Source organism: Theropithecus gelada, chromosome 7b (assembly GCF_003255815.1).
Source record: "Theropithecus gelada isolate Dixy chromosome 7b, Tgel_1.0, whole genome shotgun sequence".
NCBI lineage: Eukaryota > Metazoa > Chordata > Mammalia > Primates > Cercopithecidae > Theropithecus > Theropithecus gelada.
The window spans coordinates 17,861,870-17,886,005 of NC_037675.1; the positions used below are offsets into that span (position 1 = coordinate 17,861,870).

Genomic DNA, 24,136 nt, shown 5'->3' on the forward strand with positions numbered 1-24,136 from the left:
CTTCTATCGGTAACCAGGATAGAAAATAATTCTCGACACTGGGGATAAATTTGCCCATTTTTGCAAGTGACTTTCCTTACCAGATTTAAAGACATATAACTGCGCACACAGGAATACATGATTTGGATTTACTCTCCAAAGTTAACAAACCATTAATGTATGAAGTAGCGCTGGAACAGAGGAGAGGAAGAAGGGGAGAAGTTTCAGGCCATATTCAGGGATGGGAGGCATGGAGCATGAGTCACTCTGCAGCACAGCACTTATCTGTCAGCCCAAGGAGAAAGGCACTGGGCTGTTGCGACGGGCACCATAAAAGGACAGGCAGGAGGAGGAAGGGGATACACTAAAAGATATCCTTTTAAGAGGGACATAGGACTGAGTGCAGTAGCTCACGCCTGTAATTCTAACACTTTGGGAGGCCGAGACAGGAGGATCGCTTGAGCCCAGCCTGGGAAATATAGTAGTGAGACCCTGTCTCTACAAAAAAAATAACATTAGCTGGGTGCAGTGGCACGTGCCTGTAGTCCCAGCTCCTCAAGAGGCTGAGAGGGGAGGACTGCTTGAGCCCAGGAGGTCAAGGCTGCTGTGAGCTGTCACTGTGAAACTGCACTCCAGCCAGAGCAACAGAGTTAAGACCCTATCTCCAAAAAAAAAAAAAAAAAAAAAAAAAAAAAGAAAAAGAAAAAGGGGGACATAAATCCTATGAGCGCTGCCTGTGAAATTATCTTGGCCTTCCACTTCCAAGACCTGGCAAAAGAAAAGGCCCTCACGGTTCAACTGTAACTACAGAAGTGCATAGACCCAAAACACCGTGTTAATTTCTAAAACAGATCGATTTGGACAAAATACATTTCAATAAGGAAACAAAGCAAAGTAATTGAATGAAAATTATAGTTTAAGCATGCACATTGCGGTGATTATATCAGGGTGAAGAATTAGGATGAAAAGAAGTAGCAAACTTTGAAACAACTTGGTTAAACACAAAAGTAACTTTGTAGAAGAGTCTGGAAGATTAACTTAAATGCTCCTTGGCTATTCAGCCCAGATGTGTACAGAGCCCGCCATCTGCTGGCAAGGCTTGGTACTGCTAATTTGGAAGGCACTCAGAGGAGGTGCCAGAGGATCATTTACTCTTTTTCACAGCAACACCGCTCAATATTAAATACTGATATATTAATCAGGTCTCAACAAATGCAATAAATATTATATCTTGGATATCTGAATTGTGTATTTCCTATCTTATAAGACAGAATACCTAACTTTTGGCAGGAAGGGATTCTGGACTGGTAAAGCCCTCCCAGTCACTAACGACCTTCTTCCTCCTCCAGTTATATAAATGGAATCGTACAGTATGATTCTTTTGCATCTGGCTTCTTTCACTAAACATTGTTTGTGAGAGCCATTCAAGCTATTAAGCTTAGGAGTAGTTTTAATCATTTTATTTATATTAACAGATCACATTTTTTCTGTTTTACTTTTGTTGAACCTTTAGGCTGTTTCCAACTCTTGGCTATTACAAATAATGTAGCTTTGAACATTCTTGGCTATGTCTTTCGGTGAAAACATGCATATGTTGGGCATATAATTTAGTAGTGATACTACTGGATCAAAGGGTATGCAAATGTTCAAATTTAGGAGACAATGCCAAATAGTTTTCTAAAGTAGTTACACCAAATGTATTTGAAATAATGGTATATGAAAGAGCATATCAGAGAACCACATCCTTCCAAATATTTGGTTTTATTAGTCTTAAAATTTTTTTTAGCCAATCTAGTGGGAATGTGATAGTATCTTATGATTTTATTTATTTATTAATTTAAAAAGACACAGTCTTGCTTTGTCATCCAGGCTGGAGTGCAGTGGTGTCACATAGCTCACTGCAAACTCAAATTCCTGAGCTCAAGAGATCCTCCCACCTGAGTCTCCTGAGTAGCTAGGACTACAGGTGAGCACCACCACACTTGGATAATTTAAAAAATAGTTTTGCAGAGATGGGGGTCTCCCCATCTTGCCCAGGCTGGTCTTCAGTTCCAGGGCTCAGGTTATCCTTCTGCCTCAGCCTCTCAAAGGGCTGGGATTACAGGTATGAGCCACCACACCCAGCCATATCTTATGATTCTAGTTTTCATTTTCTAATGACTGATGAGCTAGAACACCTTTTGATAGGTTTATTTGCTATGTGGGTGTTCTTTTTTTGGGAAAAGTTTCCTGCCTATCTTTCTCTTTCTTTTCTTTCTTCTTCTTCTTTTTTTTTTTTTTTTTTTGAGACGGAGTTTTGCTCTTGTTGCCCAGGGTGGAGTGCAATGGCACAATCTTGGCTCACCACAACCTCCGCCTCCCGGGTTCAAGCAATTCTTCTGCCTCAGCCTCCCAAGTAGCTGGGATTACAGGCACCCGCCACCACACCTAGCTAATTTTTGTATTTTTAGTAGAGACAGGGTCTCGCCATGTTGGCCAGGCTGTCTTGAACTCCTGACCTCAGGTGTTCCACCCACCTTGGCCTCCCAAAGTGCTGGGATTACAGGCATGAGCCACTGCGCCCAGCCTCCTGCCCATCTTTCTATCCAGTTATGTGTGTTTGTTTAACTGATACATAAGGGTTCTTTATAGATTTCAAATACAAGCCCTTTGTCAGTTATATGTATTACACATATTGTCTGCAGTATAAGATACATGATGATTTAAATACAGGACAACACAGCACCAAGCAGAGAGAGGATAAAGAGTGCTGGCATGCTCAAAGGTCCTTGCATTGTTCAGGAAGTAGTTAAATGATTAATTTACACTTAGATTCTAATAAATCAGGGATATAAATGACAAACTCCATGGTAACTACTAGAATAAAAAGAAAATAACAAAGCCAGGCATGGTGGCTCATACCTGTAATCCCAGCATTTTGGGAGGCCAAAGTGGGTGGACTGCTTGAGCCCAGGAGTTCAAGACCAGACTGGGCAACATAGTGAAATCTCATCTCTACAAAAAATACAAAAAGTGAGCTGGGTGTGGTGGCACACACCTGGAGTCCAAGCTACTCAGGATGCTGAGATAAGAGGATTGCTTGAGCCCAGGGCGGTTGAAGCTGCTGTGAGCCATGAACCCATCACTGTACTCTAGTCTGAGCAACAGAGTGAGACCCCGTATACAACAAAGAAAAGAAGAAATAAAAGAAAAAACAAGAGAAAAGAGTGTATAACCTGCAAATTAATGGGTATAAAATGGAATGACAGAAATATTTAATTAATCTAAAAGAAAGCAAGTAAGGAAAAAGAAAGGGACATAAAATTGGTAGGAGAAAAGGAAATTTAAACCCAAATAAATATTTTTTAAAAGGTATTGTAGGAAAATATATACTAAAAGAGAGCTAGGATATAATATCAGACAGAATAGATGTAGGAGACAAAAAAGGACAAGGTCAACTAACCAATAAAGTGATAGGTTAAGAAGATATGAGGCTGTTAAACTCTCCTCCTCTCACCCCAACAAAATAGCTTCAGGATATATATAACAACACAATACAATTAAAAATCAGTAACATCAAGATATCTTGAAAACTCTCATAACTGCAAACCAAAACACACATCATTTGAATAATCCTTGGACTAAAGAATAATTTATAAATGGAGTTATGAAATACTAAGAAGTTATGACAGTGCTAATGCTTCATGATAAAATATACGGAGTAGAGTTAAAGTAGGTCTTGGAAGGAAATTTTAGAGAATATTTTTGATATTTAGCTGGAAAAGACTTTCTAACCAGACTCCCAAAGCATAAATCATAAGGTGAAAATGAATGGATTTGAGTGAAGCAAAATTAATAATTTCTAAGCCATGAAGAACACCATAGACAAAATTAATAAGTGGGCAATAGATATAAGAAAATATTTATATCATTAATATTTATAATATACAAGAAAACCCTGATTATCAATAGGAAAGGTACAGGAAACTGTAAAATAAAAATGAGAAGGAATACTAACAGGCAATTCATAGAAGGAGAATCCCAAGTGGCTAAGATGTATATGAAAAGTATTCAGACTCACTAATAGGAGAAATATAAACAGAACTTAAATAATTAGATAGCATGTTATATGCACCAGGTTGGCAAAGATCAACAATGTCAAATATTGCCAGGGGTGTGCTAGGAACCCACCCGCTCTGCAAGTGGGAATGCAAATGCAGATGGGTGTCGTGGTTGGCTGGTGCTTGGTGCACTTAAAGTTTGTTTGTACTCAGTACCACCCCTGGAATATAAACCTCAGAAAAGCAATACCACCCCTGGGATATAAACCTCAGAAAAAGTGTCGCTTAGCCCCCTATAAGTGAAGCTGTGTAAGAATGGTCATGGCAGCACTGCTGTGGCAGCAGAGAGCTGGGGACAAGCTGAATGTCTATTGTTAGGAGGATGTACAAACAAAATGCAACAAATGCATTTTATGGAGAATTATACAGGAACCAGAAGCAATGAACTAAAATCCAGGCAACAACCAAAACATGTTGAGTGGAAAACAGTAACAAGCAGAATGACACATATGCTACAAATTTATAGGAATTTTGTCTTTCTTTCTTTCTCTCTTTCTTTCTCTCTTTCTCTTTCTCTCTCTCTCTCTCTCTCTCTCTCCGCTCCCCCCCTCCCCCCCCCCCCGCCCCTTTCTTCCTTTCTTCCTTTCTTCCTTTCTTTTTGTTTGAGACAGAGTCCTACTCGGTCGCCCAGGCTGAAGTGCAGTGGTGAGGTCTCGGCTCATTGCAGCCTCTGCCTCCCAGGTTCAAGCAATTTCTCCTGCCTCAGCCTCCTGAGTAGCTGGGATTACAGGCATGCGCCACCATGCTCAGCTAATTTTTGTATTTTTAAGTAGAGATGGGGTTTCACCATGTTGGCAAGGCTGGTCTTGAACTCCTGACTTTGTGATCCACCTGCCTCAGCCTCCCAAAGTGCTGGGGTTACAGGTGTGAGCCGCTGTGCTCAGCCAAATTTATAGCAATTTTAAACACATAAATATGTAAAACAATACTATTTGTTACTCAGAGATACATACTCAAAAACATAAGCCATCATTAAAGTATTTATCTATGATGTGTGTGTAGGAGAATGAGAGAAAAAATCAGAAATGAAGGGAAAAAATTAATTTAAAAATCCATACCAGAGAATTTGCACAGACGAATGAGCTCTGCACTTGCAGTTCAAAAACCACTCAAGAAAAACAAAAGAACAAGGGGAATTGTGATCACAAAAGAAATACCTTTAACTGGATGAGTCAAAGTTGGTTCTTCCCATTTTCCATTCACATGGAAGCATTAGGTGTGTTCTCCTGGGGCCCTTTCCTAGCAATTTTCTTAAAATGATTCTGTGGGTTCTCTGAGTTGTCTTGGGAATCAACTTACACACACAATCTAGTTAGGAAGGTAAACTGAATTCTTCCAGGTTTGGCTGAGGGAAGCCATGTAGGTCAACTGGGATTCTCTGCCTCTTCCAACACAGACCTTTCTTCATCTTTTCCTCTGCACAAGTCCACCTTTCCAAAGAGTGTGGGCAAACTCTGTCACCCCAATACTCTGAGGAATTGGCTTAGGTTGCCCTTTGGAGAGAGATAAAAGTACTAACTACGCAGAACCTTTCTCTTCATATCTCTTCCAGCTGAGTTTACTTGGTGAGTATGGAGTAAGGCGAGGAACAAAGAACAATCCTTTCATTATCATGGATTCAGATATGTTTAAGATCTTTCTCCTTTTAGGTTTTCATCATAAAAGCAACCTGTTGAAGCATTTTAGACCAGAGCAGGGCAGGGAAAAAAGGAACGGAGGGAGGAAGAGAAGGGTGTAGGGGCTGGGGGTGAGGAGGGAGAGCAGGTAAAAAGAAAGTCAAGAGAATAATGATCAGAACTCCGGGACCCAGGGTGGATATGAGGGCACTCCATAGAGAGTGAAAAGTGTCACTGATGGATGCCTTGGTTAGGGCTGCTCTGACATGACTGTGCTCCTCTTTTACTTTTACGCAGTGGCCTCCGGAGAAGCCATAGCCGCAGCCTCATGGAGATGCTCCTCCTACCTGAGACAGATTCTACTGGCAAAGAGCCTCCAGCCATCATGTAAGCAAAATCCTAAACTTGAAACTTACTGTGCAAATGATAATCTGATCCGTGCTTCAATTTCTATCCATTCTTCCTTTATAATCCTTCCACATTGTAGCAGCTCCTTTGAAAGTCTCTCTGCTTTTGTCAAATTCTCTGAAGCTTCCTTAAATCTAAATTGTGTTCAGGAAACTTTCCACTTGGTTCTAGATTCTACACCCCATGTCCTGAACTTCCTTGGTTCCCATACTTCCAATCACACTTCCTAAGTTATCCATCAGCATCAGCTTTTTACTTGGCACATAAGTATTATATGAATAGTATTTCTATTTGTAAAAGTTAGAGGCAAAAGGATACTTTTGAAGGGAGAGTAAAGCTCTGCCCATGGTATGGAAAAGCTCAATGGAAAACTTGAAAACATCTGTATTCTCGTTATAGGGAGGCACAATGGAGTTGGCGAGGATTTGTTTGGCTTTTTCTGCATGTTGTTTCGCTTGCAGTGACAGTCCTGTGGACAAAGAAAAAGAGGTCTCAGTTTCTCTTTCATCTCAACTGGACAGGAATACAGTTCTCTACAGTCTGGGAATCTAACAAGGTCTCCTTCACATATTGTCAAATGGCACATGGAGATGTATCTGGGCAGCATGAAACACTGTCGTGACTGTAACAACCAAAGAAGTGTTTTATACCAAGTACTCAAGATAAATTTTCCCCCAATGGCCTTTTTAGAAATAAACAGAATGAGCTGGAATTGAACAACTTTGAAACTTCACCAATATCAGAAGTAAAATATGTTACATATAATTATAAGAAACAAATTGAATACAAGAACTACAGCATTCTGGGCAGGAAATAAAATATTCACGAATTTTAATCCTGGCTGTGTAACTGCAATCGTAATGAAATACTAAAAATTCTGAATCTTCAGCTCACTCACCTATAATCATAACGTCAGAGAGTTATTTTTTAACATAATACATATCTGATATCTACAAAAACTTACAAACACAATTCCAGTGAGGTAACAGATTAATGTGTGATAATTTCGTATTCCTATGTGGTAAGAGACTAATATGAAACAAAATGGAGCAAAAAAAAAAAATTACTACTAAGAGCGAATTCCTCAGTGTGTTCCAGTGTTCCTCCATGGGCTTGTTAATCTGTGGGAAGGGAGGACTGAAGCCAGCAAGGCTTCAGGGCTTTGCACTTCCCTGTATTCCCATCCTCCTCCCTTACACTGACACCCACTTCCACTCACATACACACAGCCCCCATCTTATGTTCTTAGTTACACAAAATTGTATCTCATATCTCTAAAAAAACCTGTCAAAATATGAAGTTAATTCTGTTCCTATGTCTATAAAACAGGAAGAATATATTTTCTAATGGAGAAAGTCAAGGGTATGCTTTTCATGTGGGAATTCTTACACGATATTATCTTATTACATATTTTTAAAAAGCACACACATGTATTAGTGCCACCTGTGCTTGTGATATTACACAAAGCATGGTGGACTGTATTTTCAACTGTGTCAAGTCCCTGAACTCAATTTACTGGAGGCAGCATAGGGTGAAGTTCAAGAACATTGGCTCTGAAGTCAGACTGCCCAGAATGGATCCCCTGCTCTACCACTTATTATAAAATGCTGGCCTCAGCTTTCTCAGCTGTAAACAGGGATATTAAAAATACCCACCTCTGAGGACCGTGGTGAGGACTGAACAAGGTTATGCATGGAAAGTAACATGATGCCTGGCACCAAATGAGACTTTAATAAATGGCAGATACTACTCTTACTTTAAATTGAGAAGGACTATCACGCAGAGAGGCAGCAGGCTGTATAAGAAAAGCATCATCTGAAACCCCGGATGGCAGGACAAACTGGCATTGAAATCCTAGGTCTGAGTCTTAGATCAGCTACTTATTAACAGTGTGGTATGGGGTAAGCTGTTCTAACTCAGACTCATTGTTTTCCCTGAATCTACAAAACGGGGTGGGAGGGCAGAGTTTAAACTAGATAATCTCCAAGGTCCCTAACAGCTTTGATCTGATAGGTAGGACAAGTCTACAATCAGATTTGGCCAAATTGATTGCATGGCAATAATGAATATGCTTGGTATAGAATATGCTTGGCATTTGGTGTTTTCCACTTCTATTGTTTTCTTTATTCACTGGGCCAACCCTGGAAAGTTAGCATCACCATCACCATCATTATCACTTTACAGCCGAAGAAGCTGAGCAGAGAGATGCTCTTGTCCATCTTGTCTTAGGCTGCACAGTCAGTAAGTAGAAGCCATTATCACATCCTCGGTGTCTATTGTTTTTGTCTTCCCTGCACCCAGTCTCCCGTTTCCCTTTTGGGATGCCTGGCTCCTGCACATCCAATCCATGTGATTTGGCGAAGGCCTGCTTCTCCTTCAGGATCCAATGAAGCCAAAAGGAAGGTTTAGCCAATCAGACTACTCCTTGCCTTTGGTATACAACCCAAGTTGTTTCAATTAGAACCCTTCCCATATTCTAGGATTTTGGTAGAGGGACATTATTTTACTCCTGGGAATGCTTATAAGGGAAGCCTAAAGTTGCAGGCAGTCTTGCTGCCACTATGTGGGCAAAGCCTGGCTAAGAATGGAGCAAATACCAAGAAAAACAGAGCCAAGCAGTGGGAGAGAGACAAACTGAATCCTGGTCACATTGTTTGAACACTGGATATGGCTAAATCTAAAGCAAGTTTTTCTCTTGAATTTTTCAGTTGTATGAGCCAAAAACTTTTGTTTATATCAATTTGGGTTAGTCTTTTTAAATTTTTTGGTTATTTACAGTCAAGAGATTCTCCAATAAAAGTGTGAATGAATCCCATTCTGGGCCCCTATTCCATACCTTGGGTTTTTTCCTACAAAGTCTTCTTTGTAGATTAATTTTCTCCTAAGAACCTTACTTTTGAAATCATAAAAAAAAAGTTACAATATTTTTTCCCTTTTTCCCCTTTGAATGTTTACATGTTATATACTTTATCAACTCTTTCTAAAAGGAAATGGCTTCTTGGTATTTAGAAAGAAGAATATTAAAAAACCCCATCCTTCGAATTAAGTATGAATCAAATTTTGGGGAGAACAGCAGAAATCAACCAATTGATCACCCTCGGTCTAAGGCGAGCTTACCTTTCAGCTGGAGGTAGCCTTGAGCCAGATTAACATGTGCCTCTGCTAGTTTCCAATGTGAGTCTCCATAGCAAATTCTTGTCAGTGCTACGCAACGCACAAGCTCGTGGATGGCCTGTTTGTACTGTTAGGAAGAGAAAACAGGCTTACCAGTTATACGACTTAAAACTTAAGAGTCACAAAACACAAAATCAATGTGCTTTTATATCCCTTTGATAAATACTGAGTGACTACTATGTGCAAAACATTGTTCAAAGCACTTGAGATGTATCAGAGAACAAAACAGACAAAGATCTATTTGGGGTGGTAGAGTGTACAGCTGGTAAGATGAAATAGACAATAAACATAAGAAGTACAATTTATGGCACATTTAAAGGTGAAAAAAAGAAATAGAATTTAAAAAATACAAAAAGTAGAGCAGACATCTAGTCATTCTCTAGGTTTCCCAGCTGTCCACCAATGAACAGCTACTCCATATGCAGGCACAACAGGGGCAAATGGTAGTGTTTGCAAATACTATACTTTGTGTGTGTGTGTGTGTGTGTGTGAGACAGAGAGAGAGAGAGACAGGGTTAGAGTTAGGGTGAGAGAGAGAGAGAGAAAGAGAGAGAGAGAGAGAGAGAGACAGGGTCTCACTCTGTCACCCAGGCTGGAGTACACTGGCACAATCTTGGCTCACTGTAGCCTCGACCTCCAGGGTGGGCTCGAGCAACCCTCCCACCTCAGCCTCCTGAGCAGCTGGGACCACAGGTGTGCACCACCACACCTGGCTAATTTTTTTGTATTTTTGGTAGAGATAGGGTTTTGCCATGTTGCCCAGGCTGTCAAATACTATACTTTAGCTCTCAATTCAAAACTCTCCTTAGCCATCTACACTAGCATAGCAAATGAGATCAGCAGGACTTACAGAGTTGATTAAAGCAGTGAGAAGCACATTTTCATTCAGGGCTAGGACAAAAAGAACAGAAAACTAGATTCCCAGCTCGAGGTGATCTCAGAGCAGCCATATCCTCAAAGCAAAGCTGGTAGTTTTAAAACACAGTTCCAGGCCGGGCGCGGTGGCTCAAACCTGTAATCCCAGTACTTTGGGAGGCTAAGGTGGGTGGATCATGAGGTCAAGAGATTGAGACCATCCTGGCTAACATGGTGAAACCCTGTATTTTTAGTCTCTACTAAAAATACAACAAATTAGCCAAGTGTGGTGGTGGGCATCTGTTCTCCCAGCTACTTGGGAGGCTGAGGCAGAAGAACAGTGTGAACCTGGGAGGCGGAGCTTGTAGTGAGCCGAGATCGCACCACTGCACTCCAGCCTGGGCAACAGAGCGAGACTCCATCTCAAAACAAACAAACAAACAAAAACCCTCAGCTCCAAAATTCTCTGATACTCCTTCCATCCAGAGATGGGGGTCTATGTCCCATTCCCTGTGAATCTGGGCTTTATGACTATTTGGCCAATAGAACCTGGAGGAAATGATGCAGGACCAATTTTCAGGCCACAGTCTAAAGGAACTGGTGGCTTTGCTTTCTGTCCCTTCTTGGGTACTCACACTTGAAACCTGTTATGGGCTGAACTGTGTCCCCTCCCCAACCTCCCTGAATTTATATATTTAAGTCCCAACCCCCAGCAGCTTATAATTTAACTGTTTTTGGAGATGAGATCTTTAAAGAGGTGATTTAAGTTCAAAGGAGGTGTTAGGGCGGACCCTAGTCCAATACAGCTGGTATCCTTATATATGAAGAGGAAAAGACACCAGGGATGGGCATGCACATGGAGAAATGACCATGTGAGAATACAGCAAGAGGGCAGTCATCTACAAACTAAGGAGAGAGGCTTTAGAATGAAATCAAGCCCTGCTCACACCTTGATCTTGGACTTCCAGCCTCCAGAACTGTGAGGAAATAACTCTGTTCTTTAAGCCACAGCATGTGTGGAATTTTATTATGTCAGCACCACAAACTAATACAGAACCCAACCACAGTGCTGTGAGGAAGCCAACATGGCCGCATGGAGAGAAGACCCACATAGAAAGACCCACATAGAAAGTGAACCATTTTGGCACCAGATTCTCCAGACCTTTCAAGACCAGCTGATGCTGTGTGGAACAAAGCTGAGCAAACCCCACTGAGCTCTGCAAAAACTGCAAGCTCATGAGAAAATGAATCGCTGTTTTTGTTTTAAGACACTAAGTTGTTGGGGTGTTATGCAGCAGCAGATAGTCAGAACAGCAAGAGAGATGGCTGAAGAAAGAAAGCTGAAGGGGTCAAAGCAGAGGAAGAAAGGTAAGAACAACGATGGAGTTGTGGAGAAGACCCAGGATGCCCCTAGGATGCACCCCCATCAATGTCAAAGCTCAAAGGACTTGCATTTCCACACAATTCCTACATGCATTGGAAATACCTTCACCCTAAAACAACATTTTTCTAGACAAAAATACACAGCCAGACAGTTGGCCAAAGAAGAGTCACTTTTGTGACCTAGCAGGAGGAAGCTAAGGAATACATGCTCACCATAAAGTGCTGAAAGAAGGTGGACTGTGGCATTTTTTTTCTATAGTAACATGTTTCTTACTGCAAAAATAATGTATGCTCACTGTCAAAATACAGACGAGCAGAAAGATAAAAACTAAAAATCACCTGTAAGTTTTCCCCCTAGAGATATCTAGGCAGCTAAATATCCCTTTATTCTTTATTTTTATGAATCTATATATTTTTTCTTTTTCTTTTTTCTTTGTTTTTTTTTTGAGACGGAGTCTCGTTCTGTCACCCAGGCTGGAGTGCAGTGGTGCAATCTCCGCTCACTACAAGCTCCACCTCCCGGGTTCATGCCATTCTCCTGCCTCAGCCTCCCGAGTAGCTGGGACTATAGGCGCCCCCCACCATGCCCGGCTAATTTTTGTATTTTTAGTAGAGACAGGGTTTCACCTTGTTAGCCAGGATGGTCTCGATCTCCTGACCTCACGATCTGCCCGCCTCAGCCTCCCAAAGTGCTGGGATTACAGGTGTGAGCCACTGCGCCTGGCTATTTTTTCTTTTTCAAAAATAGGTTCATAAGCTACTTGCAGGTTTACAGTCTGCTGTTTTAACAATATATGAATAATTTCTCATGTCATCTTCTATGATATAAGTTTGAATGGCTCTACAGTATTTTATTATATGATTATATCATAACCGCATTACTCAATCCACTCTTTATTGGGCATTTAGGTGTCTGCAAATTTTTTACTCACTGAATATCCCGTATGGATACCTTTGCACACACCCATAAACATTCCCACAAAATAAATTCCTCCAAATGGGATCGTTGTATAAAGGATATGCAAAATTCTGAGGCTGTGAGTAGCTATTGTTGAAGTACCTCTCCAAGAGGTTGCACCAGTTCATACTTTCAACACATCATATGTGAGCAGAAATGCCCCTTATGTTGAACTGAGTACAAATTGTGGAATTTTTGTTTTGGTTTTAGTTTGTCAATTTGTCAGTTGGCCCATTTCTTCTGGATTTAGTCCACATTTTTCCCCCAAATTGATGAGGTTGAATGTCTTCATGTGTTAGCTGGCTGTTTGTACTTCTTTTGGGAATCACCTTTTTATTGCCTCTAGACACAGGAAGTTTACGGAATGACTTCTTTGGAGAGAGAGAAAGAGAACAACAACTACAGTGTATGAAAGAGAAGGAAATGATGACAACATCACGGAATCCAGACAGACAAAAAGAGGGAGATCTGTTTTGATAGTGAATCTGTCCCAAATACAGATTTCCAGCAAAGGGGACTGTGCAGGCTGAGTTGGGCTTCCCTGATAATAACCTTGGTTCTCAGGACCTGAGCGGGGATAGAGGTATACAAGAAACAGCTTGCCCTCCCTTCACTTCCTTATGTTATAAGGCATGGTCCAAATATCCCTATTGGTTTTCCAACCTTTATTCTACCAGTCCCAGTGGCTTTAGCAATAGGCATTGGTAAGGGACAGACAGAAGACAAGTATGAAGTAGCAAGGCAATTTCAAAACTGGGAGGAGCCTTGGAAATAATCTAATCTGGTCCCCTCAATTTAAAGATGAAGGAATATAAGGCTGGAAAGTTGAGATGATTTGCCAGCAAGTGGTAGCATCAGGAAGTGGTTAAACAATGAGGGGATGGATTGAGGACTCAGGAGTCAGCTTGAAGGGTCTCCCATTGGCAGATATGGAACAATCTGAGCTTCCAAGAAAACAATAGGTTGTAGGTTGTAGTGTATTTGAAAAATACAATTTCCTGAACACATACTGATAGGAATAAATGAATGATAAATAAGCTGTGAAGAAAGAAAAGCTCTTCCTTATAATAGAATGCCAACAAACAAATGTTGAAAGCATGTGGAAGTCAGCGACTGGCTCTGTGACAAACATCATAGTAATAATTGATTCAGGTGAAAATCATCAGTGAATACTAAAACTGACGGAGTGAAGTTTTAAATACATACATAGTCTCAGTGAATCTCCCCACAAAATACTTATTAATTACAAAGGGAAAAATAGCAATTCCGCAGTAAAGAAACCTGCCACACAGCACCTTAACCAAATGTTCAAGGTTGGCATCACTGTCACGAGACAAATAGACATTCTGCACCTCCTGACAGGACGCACTAAGGAGCGCCCCATGTCACACCTGTGGTATTCCTGCTCCAAATGTACAATCTGAATAGCATCATGAGGAAGCATAAGACAAACTCAAAAGGAAAGATATTCTACAAAACAATTAGAGTCCATATTTCCAAGATATCAAGATCACGAAAAACAAAGTAGGTTAAGCAACTGTTTCAGATTAAAGGAGACTAAAGAGACATAACAACTCTATTTAGCATGAATTCACAGACTGAACCATGGGTCTGATCATTTTCTGTAAAGGACATTATTAAGAAGAAATATAAACAAGGTTTACAGATTAGATAATAGTATTATACTGACATTAATTTCCTAATTACGATCACTGTACCATGGCTATGTAAGGGAATAGCTTTATTCTTAGGGAATAAACACTGAAGAATTTGGGGGTAAAGGGCCATAATATCTATAACTTACTCTCAGTTCAGAAAAACAATGAGAGTCAGAGAACAAAGCAATACAGCAAATGTTAACGAGTGAATCTTGTGCCTTTTCTGTAAGTCAGAAATTACTTTAAAATACAAAATTACCAAAAACCTGATATTTTAAAAAGTAAATTACATCACGTTAATACCTTGCTGAAAATATTTTTAAGGCCTTCCAGGGCACTTAGCTTGAAACCTGCAAGGCCGTAAGTGAACTGACAGCCTCTCTCACTATGTTTAATGTCAGCTTGCAGCTTCTTCTCCTTGCTTCAAATATGTCCTGCTTGTGCCTACCTTGTAGCTTTATGTGTGCTATTTCCTCTCCCTAGAACCCTTTTCCCTCAGCTCCTCCACACTGGCTCCTTCTCTTCCTCAGGTCTCACCTTATCTTCCTGGAGGCCCTCCCTGATCACGCTACCCAAGACAGAGCCACTCTATGTCCTCCTTAGCACTTATCACAGTCTGTAAGAATCTGGTCCATTTACAATGTCGATCGCCTCTCAGGTCCATCAGGGTATGTACCTTGTCTGTCCTATTCACCATTGTATCCTGGATTCTTCACCAGAACCACAGAACAACGACATGTTTAATACCATTCTAGATACACAGAAAATAAGTTAATTCTTTACATTTGTTAAATGCCTTTGGGCATGAGGGCTTAATTCTTTTGCAGAAGTCTGGTTGAGAAAGGCTGCCAGCCTAGAGCCTACAGATAGTAAGTACTGAGTATCTGTTGCATAATGAACAAGTACAACCTCAAAACCAAATTTGTGCTCTTTCTCTATAATCCTGGTCTTTCTCCTGTATTCACTATACTGATGAAGGTCATGGGCAAGTCTCCAATCATCCAAGCAGACTCAGACCTTGGGTGGTAGGAATTCCACACACCCCATCTTTCTCACTCTCACATCCCCATTCCCTATGTCCCCTCAGTCATCCAGTCCTGTCCCACTGACTTCATTTCTAAATTCCTTTCAAAAGAGCTCAGCATTTCTATTGCCTCTGCCACGTGTTGTTCAGGTCCTCATTATTGGAGGATTATTGCAAATATCCTCCTAACTGATGCTCCTCTTCCAGTTTTACTCTTTTTTTGTCCATACCTTTCATAGCTATGGGAGTGATTGTTCTTAAAATCAAACCTGCTCATGGCATGCTTCTACTTATAACCTCATGGTAATCCTCCATCATCTTCAAGGGAAAATCAAAACTCTTTCACTAGGCCTTGAGTGCCCTCTGGGCCTCAGTTCCTGCCCATAATCCAGCTTCATATCTTGCCCTGTGTCACTAACACATTAGTCCCAGACAGCTCCTTATAGTTCTCCAAACAGACTGCACTCCCTCAGACCTTTGGCTCTTGTCTATCTGCTACCTCTGTCCAGAACATTTTGGTCCTCTTCCTCACCTGTCCAACTCCTAAGCACTGTTTACTAATGCAGTCTACGTAACTCCCATCCCAAGAAAGTGTGCTTTACCTGCTGTCCCTCTACCACCTCCAGGCTCACTGCCCACCCCTTTCTGTTTTGTATCTATGTCACTCGAGCTCTCACAGAACTTATCAAACTGACTACCATTATTTGTCCCCCATCTATCTTCCCAACCAAATCCCGAGTCCCTCCAAGACAAAGACTGTGGCTTTTCCTTCTGTGCCCCTGGTACCTACATGGCACCTGGCACATATTAGGCATACAATAGGTATTTATGATGAATGATGAACAGGACCCAACACATAAGAGGTGACAGAGAAATGCCTACTGAATGAGTTAGTGAATGAGTAAAACTTTTGAGGAAAGAATGGGAAAGAAGCATGCAGAGAACAAGATCTGAGATTATAAGGAATTATAAGCTCTATGAGAGCAGAAGCTTCATCTGCTTTGTTTGTGTTGTATCCCAGTGCCCAGACTTGGCACACAGTGGGACCTCAATAAATATTTGTTGTTGGCTGTGCCAGCTGCTGTGCTTGGAGCCTAGAGATACTACATTCATTCACGTTATAACAAAGGCACTGTCTTACATACTCTCTTGTACCAAACTGCTGAGATTAGGAATGTAATCCAAAACATTCTACTTCTCTTGATTATACCTTATAGCTCAAATCCCAGAGTAGAAATACAGAAACAAAAGTCTCCTTACTTCGTGACTGTTGGAATAAGACTTTGCTTTCTCTTCACAGAGGTGGAGTTTCTCTCGAGGAGGCTGGAATAGTGCTGTCTGAGGCAGCTTGTTTTGGAACTTCTTACTATGAGTGATGCTAACAGCAGCAACAACTTCATCTAGGTGGTTGGATATGTGGGTTTCCTGTGATTCTTGCATAGTTTTACATACATTGTCTTCTAATTTTAAAATAAAAAACAAAGATGTTAAATGATAATTTACATAGTTATTTTTAGAAATATACATTTCAACACTATACCATAATTTCTTTGAAATTAGTAGTATTATATCCCAAGATTATGGTGGCTACTACTGACCTGCTGATTTCTACTTTCAACTAAATTAAACCTTCTTTATGTATATGGACACACATATATATACACATACATATACACACATACATACACATGTATATATAAACACACACACATATAAATGTATATGTGTATATGTGTGTATTATACACATACATATGTACGTATATAAAGTCCAGTAGAAATTAGCTTAGCACATACATATGTATTTATATGTACATATATATATAAAGTCCAGTAGAAATTAGCTTAGCACATACATATGTATTTGTATGTACACATATATATAAAGTCCAGTAGAAATTAGCTTAGCACATACATATGTATTTATATGTACATATATAAATAAAGTCCAGTAGAAATTAGCTTAGCACATACATATGTATTTGTATGTACATATATATATAAAGTCCAGTAGAAATTAGCTTAGCACATACATATGTATGTGTATGTACATATATATATAAAGTCCAGTAGAAATTAGCTTAGCACATACATATGTATTTGTATGTACATATATATATAAAGTCCAGTAGAAATTAGTTTAGCCCAAACAGCTCTCAATGACCCCAGATTAAATCAGCTGAAGCCCAACTGACCCTGAGGTAGAAAACAAATAACTGTTGTTACAACTTTTACTTCTGGCCAAGATGAAGTAATAGTAACTACATTTATCCTCTGGCCTGAAATAACCCAAAACAAACAAATAAACAGCCCACAGAACAAAGGATAAAACAATGGTTTCAAGAAACAAGCAATGAGAGAGCAATTCCTGAGAGATGGAAAAAATAAATCACCCCAGTTTATTGCTTTGAGAGAGTTTCCAGGAAACAGCACAGGGAGAGGGCACCCAGAAGTTACCCCAGTGGACTACCTGAGTTGAGGAAGTAGAGTTGAGAATTTGGGGAGACCAAGGTGACTAGAACTGACAGGACAAATTACTGAAGAGGAGAAGGCTCCAGAGACAGAGGAACCAAGAGATTAGCAGAGGGATACCCTTAAGTCTAGGGACAGAATACTGATTAGCATGTGCGTAAGAAAATTACTTAAGTCTGGAGAAAGAATCCTTCAACGAAGTTACAGGGAACAGTGTTTTGTGCTCACATAAGGCTGGTGCCTGTTGCCAGCAATCAGACTGAAAAAATTTCTAATTCATGAGGCATTAGATAGATACTCAGAAGTCTTTTATCTCAGTAGGGCTGATAATTAGCTGTAGACTGAACACTGCTCAGATCACCACACAGATCATAAAAAGTAAGACCTAAAAGGATCAAACTGTTTCCAATTGACTTGATTGCACTAGAGGACAATACTCAAGGATGTTCATAGGAATACTAAAATAATCAATACCTAACAAGGTAAAATTCACAAAGTCTAACATCCAAAGATCACCAAGCATCCAAAGAAGCAGGAAAACATGGCCCATAATGAGAATAATCAATCAATCAAAACTGACCCAGAATTGACACAGATGTTAAGTTAGCAAATAAAAACATTAAAACAGTTATAATAATTGTATTCTATCGGTTTAAAAAGTTACATAAAGACATGAAAGAAATAAAAAAGACCCAAATGGAACTTCTAGATAGAAAAATTATGTGTGAAGATGAAAATGCGTGGGATTAATGGCAGATTAGAAACTGCAGATGAAAAGATGAATTTGTAGACATAGCAATAAAAATTATCAAAAATGAAAAAAAATCAGTGCGCTGTAACACAACTTCAAGTTGCCTAATATATATGTCATTTCAGTCCCTAAAGGAAAGCAGATTGGAGGAGGGACAGAAAACATATTTGAAGAAATAATGGCCAATATTTTTCCAAATTTAAGAAAAAGCATAAAGCCAGAGATCCAAGAAGCTCAATGAACATGAAACACACAAAACATGAAGAAAACTATACCAGATAAAGTCAAAACATCATAAACAAATTGCTTAAAACTATGATAAAGCAAAAATCTCAAAAGTAGAGAAAAAGGACACATTACATATAAAAAATAAAGACAAAGATGATAACAGATTTCTTAGAGGAATAAAAAGCAAATAAGTATGGAAAGAAAAAAGTTGGCAACCTTAAATTCTGTACTTGTGAAAATACCTTTCAAAAACAAAATTTTAAGTAATTTATCACCAGAAGACTTGCACTACAATGTTCTCAAAGAAACAGGCGTGAGCCACTGTGCCTGGCCTGTTTTTTTTTTTTTTTTTTTTTTTTTTTTTGAGCCGGAGTTTTCCTCTTGTTGCCCAGGCTGGAGATAGAGCAATGGCTCTATCTTGGCTCACCACAACCTCTGCTTCCCAGGTTCAAGCGATTCTCCTGCCTCAGCCTCCCAAGTAGCTGGGATTACAGGCATGTGCCACCACGCCCAGCTAATTTTGTATTTTTAGTAGAGACAGGGTTTCTCCATGTTGGTCAGGTTGCTCTCGAACTCCTGACCTCAGGTGGTGATCAGCCCGCCTCGGTTGCCCAAAGTGCTGGGATTACAGGCGTGAGCCACCACACCTGTCCTGTGTCTTAGTTTTAACAAAAAAGTTTAAAAAGTAAAAAAAGAAAATAAAAAATTTTAAAAATGGAAAAAAGCTTATAGAGTAAGGACACAAAGAAAGAAAAATTTGGCCAGCCACGGTGGCTCACACCTGTAATCCCAGCACTTTGGGAGGCCAAGGCGAGTGGATCACAAGGTCAAGAGATGGAGACCATCCTGGCTAACATGGTGAAATCCCATCTCTACTAAAAACACAAAAAAGTAGCCGGGCATGGTGGCACATGCCTGTAGTCCCAGTTACTCGGGAGGCTGATGCAGGAGAATTGCTTGAACTTGGGAGGTGGGGGTTGCAGTGAGCCAAGATCACACCACCGCACTCCAGCCTGCACAACAGAGCGAGACTCCATCTCAAAAAAAAAAAAAAAAAAAAAGAAATGATCAAAGGGCCTGATAGATATTTCTCAAAAGACATACAAATGCCCAATAGGAGTATGAAGAAATGCCCAAGATTGTTAATCATTAGAGAAATGCAAATTATATCCATGAGATTTCTTCTTACACCTGTTAAAATGGCTATGATTTAAAAAAGAAAGATAAATGTTGGTGAAGATGTGGAGAAAAGGGAATCCTTGCACATTGCTGGTGGGAATGTAAATTATGGAACACAGTAAGGAGGTTTCTCAAAAAATTGAAAATAGAACTACCATATGATCAAGCAATCCCACTACTGGGTGATATATCCAAAGAACAGTATTAGTATATTGAAAAGATACCTGCACTCCATGTTCACTGCAACATTATTGACAATGATCAAGATATGGTGTCAATCTAAATGTCTATCAACAGATGAATGAATAAAGAAAATGTGGCATGTATACACAATGGAATACTACTCAGTCTTAAAAAAGAAGGGCATCCTGTCATTTGTGACAACATGATGAACCTGGAGATATTATGTTAAGTGAAATAGCCAGGCACAGAAAGACAAATACTGAATGATCTCATTCATATGTACAATCTACAAAAGTTGAACTCACACAAGTAGAGAGTAGAATGCTGGTTACCAGAGGTTGTGGGAGGAGAAATAAATTCAAGAGATCTATTGTATAACATGGTGACTACTGTATTGTTTCCTTGCAAATTGCTAAGAAAGTAGACTTCAAGTGTTCTGATCATAAAAAGGGATAAATATGTGAGGTAATACATATGTTAATTAGCTTATTTAGCCACTCCACAACATATACATATTTCAAAACATCATGTTGTACAAAATAAAAAATGAGAGAGATGCCATCACTACAGATTCTACAAATATTAAAAGGTTAATAAGAGAATATTATGAATACCTTTATACCATAAATTTGACAATACAGATGAACAAATTCCTTTAAAGACATAAACTACCAAAGCCCAAAATATTAATAAAAAAGAAAAACTGTATGATCATCTCACTCAACATAGAAAAAGCACTTGACAAGATCTAATATCTAATATCTATCCCTGATGAAACTTCTTAGTAAAGTAGGAATAGAATTATACTTCCTCAATCTGATAGGCACCTTTGAAAAACCTACAGCTAACATCGGACTTAACAGTGAAAGACTGAATGCTTTATCTCTACGATCAGAAATAAGACAAGAAGGTTCACTCTCAATACTACTATTCACCATTGTACTGGAGCTTCTAGCCAGTGCAATCAATCAAGAAAAGAAAATAAAAGACATCCAGATCAGAAAGAAAGAAATGAAACTGCCTTTATTCACAAATAGTACATCTCTACTATCATTTATATAGAAAATATGAAATATGCAAAAAACCTACTAAGACAGGGGTGTCCAATCTTTTGGTGTCCCTGAGCCACAATGGATGAAGAATTGTCTTGGGCCACACATAAAATACACTAACACTAATAATAGTTGATGAGGTTAAAAAAAAAAAAAAAAGAAACTGCAAAGAAAAAAAAAGTCTCATGTTTTAATAAAGTTTACAAATTTGTGTTGGGTCACATTCAAAGCTGTCTTGGGCCACATGTGGCCCATAGGCCACGGGTTGGACAAGCTTGTTGTAGGATATAAGATCACTACACAAAATAATATTTTTCTGTATCAGCAATGAACAATCAAATTAAAATTAAAATATAATACCATGTGTAATAGCATCAAAAAATAGGGAATAAGAATAAATTTTACCAAAAGATGAGTAAGACCTGTACAAAAGTTAAAACTACAGAACACTACTGAGAGAAATTAAAGAAGGTCTAAGTAAACAGAAGCATACATCATATCCACGGGTTGAAAGACTGAACATTATTAAGATGTTAATTCTACCTAAATTGAGCTACAGATTTAAAGCATACCCAATCCAAAACTCTACGTGGGTTTCTGTGTTGGTTTTTTTTGGTAGAAATTGACAAATTGTTTTGTTGTTGTTTTTTTTTTTTGAGACAGAGTCTCGCTCTGTGGCCCAGGCTGGAGTGCAGTGGCCGGATCTCAGCTCACTGCAAGCTCCGCCTCCCGGGTTTACGCCATTCTCCTGCCTCAGCCTCCCGAGTAGCTGGGACTACAGGCGCCCGCCACCTCGCCCGGCTAGTTTTTTGTATTTTTTAGTAAAGACGGGGTTTCACCGTGTTAGCCAGGATGGTCTCGATCTCCTGACCTCGTGATCCGCCCGTCTGAGCCTCCCAAAGTGCTGGGATTACAGGCTTGAGCCACCGCGCCCGGCCGACAAATTGTTTTTAAAGTTCATATAAGAGTGCTAAGAATCTAGCACACCAAAATGACTTTGTAAAAGTAGAACACAGTTGGAAGATTAACATGGCTTTTTCCCATTCATTTATTTATAAAGTAGAAATTTAAACTTATTTAAATTTCTTTATTTATTCATTAAATCTAAAATATAGACTTTAGATTTTAATCTCAATGTGAAATTTAGACTTAAATCTAAAATACAGATTTATTGACCTATATTTATTATAAAGCTATGGTAGGCAAGGCAGTTTGTACTGCTGTTAAGATAGACAAGAAATGGAACAGAATGGAGAGTCCAGAAATGGACCCACACATACATGAATAACAGATTACTGACAAATATGCAAAAGCAATTCCTTGGAGAAAGAAGTCTGTTCAACAAATGATACTGGAACAACTGGATATTCACACGTAAAAATAAAACAAAACAAAAAACTCCTTTGATCTATATCTCATACTATATATAAAAATTAACTCAAAATTGAATAGAGCTAAATGTAAAACTTAGAACTATCAAAACAATGTGTAAGAAAACCCTTGTGACCATGCATTAGGCAAAGCTTTCCTAGATATGACCACCAAACATAACCAATTGGATTTCATCAAAATTTTAAATTTTGCTCTTCAAGAGAAACTGTTCATTAGAGAACTAGAGGCTGGAAGAAAATATTTTCATAAATATGTATCTGATGTAAGATTTGTATCTTACTGGTATAAAGAACTCTCAACACTCAAGAAAACAGCTCCCTATACAAATGGGCAAATTATTTATTTATTTATTTATTGAGACGGGGTGTCACTCTGTCACCCAGGCTGGAGTGCAGTGGCGTGACCTTGGCTCCCTGCAAGTTCCACCTCCCAGGTTCATGCCATTCTCCTGCCTCAGTCTTCCAAGTAGCTGGGACTACAGGAGCCTGCCACCACACCTGGCTAAATTTTTTTTGTATATTTAGTAGAGACAGGGTTTCACCATGTTAGCCAGAATGGTCTTGATCTCCTGACCTCGTGATCTGCCCGCCTTGGCCTCTCAAAGTGCTGGAATTACAGGCGTGAGCCACCGTGCCTGGCCAAAAATGGGCAATTTATTTTAACAGATGCTTCATCAAAGAAGATATACCAAGAACAAATAAGCACATGCTTTATATTCAACACTATTAGGCATCAGGGAAATGCAAGTTAAAACCACAATGACATGTTACTCATCAATTAGAATGACTAAAATTTAAAAGACTTATTGTACTAAGTGTTGATGAGGATGGGGAATAACTGGAACTCTCATACACTGTTGCTGGAAATGTAAATAAGGCCAGACACAGTGGCTCATGCCTATAATCCCAGCACTTTGGGAGGTGGAGGCGGGAGGGTCACCTCAGCTCAGGAGTTTGGGACCAGCCTGGGCAACATGGCAAAACTCTATCTCTACAAAAAATACAAAAATTAGCCGAATGCAGTGGCATGTGCCTGTAGTCTCAGCTACTCCGGAGGCTGAAGCAGGAGGATGGCTTGAGCCTGGGAGGAGGAGACTGCAGTGAGCCAAGATCACACCATTGCACCCCAGCCTGAGAGACAGAGGAAGACATTTTCTCAAAAAACAAAACAAAACAAAATTGTAGTAAAAATACATATATATATATATATATATAAATAAAATTTCTCATTTTAACCTTTTCATTTTTTTCCCTTTCTTCACATGGCCATTTTAAGCATTTTTGTTTGTTTTTGTTTTTGAGATGGAGTCTTGCTCTGTCGCCAGGCTGGAGTACAGTGGCGTGATCTCGGCTCGCTGCAATCTCTGTCTCCTGGGTTCAAGCGATTCCCCTGCCTCACCCTCCTGAGTAGCTGGGACTACAGGCGTGCACCACCATGCCCAGCTAATTTTTTGTGTTTTAGTAGAAATGAGGTTTCACCACGTTGGCCAGGATAGTCTCAATCTCCTGACCTCGTGATCCGCCTGTCTTGGCCTCCCAAAGTGCTGAGATTACAGGCCTGAGCCACCGTGCCATGACCATTTTAACCATTTTTAAGTGTGCAGTTCAGTGACATTAAGTAAATTCACATTGCTGTACAACCATTACCACTGTCCATCTCTAGAATTTCCTTCATCTTGCAAAACTGACACTCTGTACTCATTAAACAGTAACTCCCTATTCCTCC

At 39.6% G+C, this 24,136-nt stretch overlaps 1 protein-coding gene across 3 annotated transcripts in view; it reads right to left on the bottom strand.

Moving 5' to 3' along the window:
* TTC23 (tetratricopeptide repeat domain 23) overlaps positions 1-24,136 on the bottom strand; it is a 116,532-nt gene that overhangs the window by 76,878 nt on the left and 15,518 nt on the right. For all 3 annotated transcript variants that reach the window (XM_025392971.1, XM_025392973.1, XM_025392972.1), the window contains 4 exons: positions 16,416-16,615; positions 9,221-9,344; positions 6,422-6,572; positions 6,112-6,237 (listed from right to left, as the gene is read on the bottom strand). In XM_025392971.1, coding sequence (XP_025248756.1) covers positions 6,112-6,237; positions 6,422-6,572; positions 9,221-9,344; positions 16,416-16,595 — 581 coding nt within the window. In that variant the 5' untranslated portion in view covers positions 16,596-16,615. The remainder of the gene's footprint in view (positions 1-6,111; positions 6,238-6,421; positions 6,573-9,220; positions 9,345-16,415; positions 16,616-24,136) is intronic.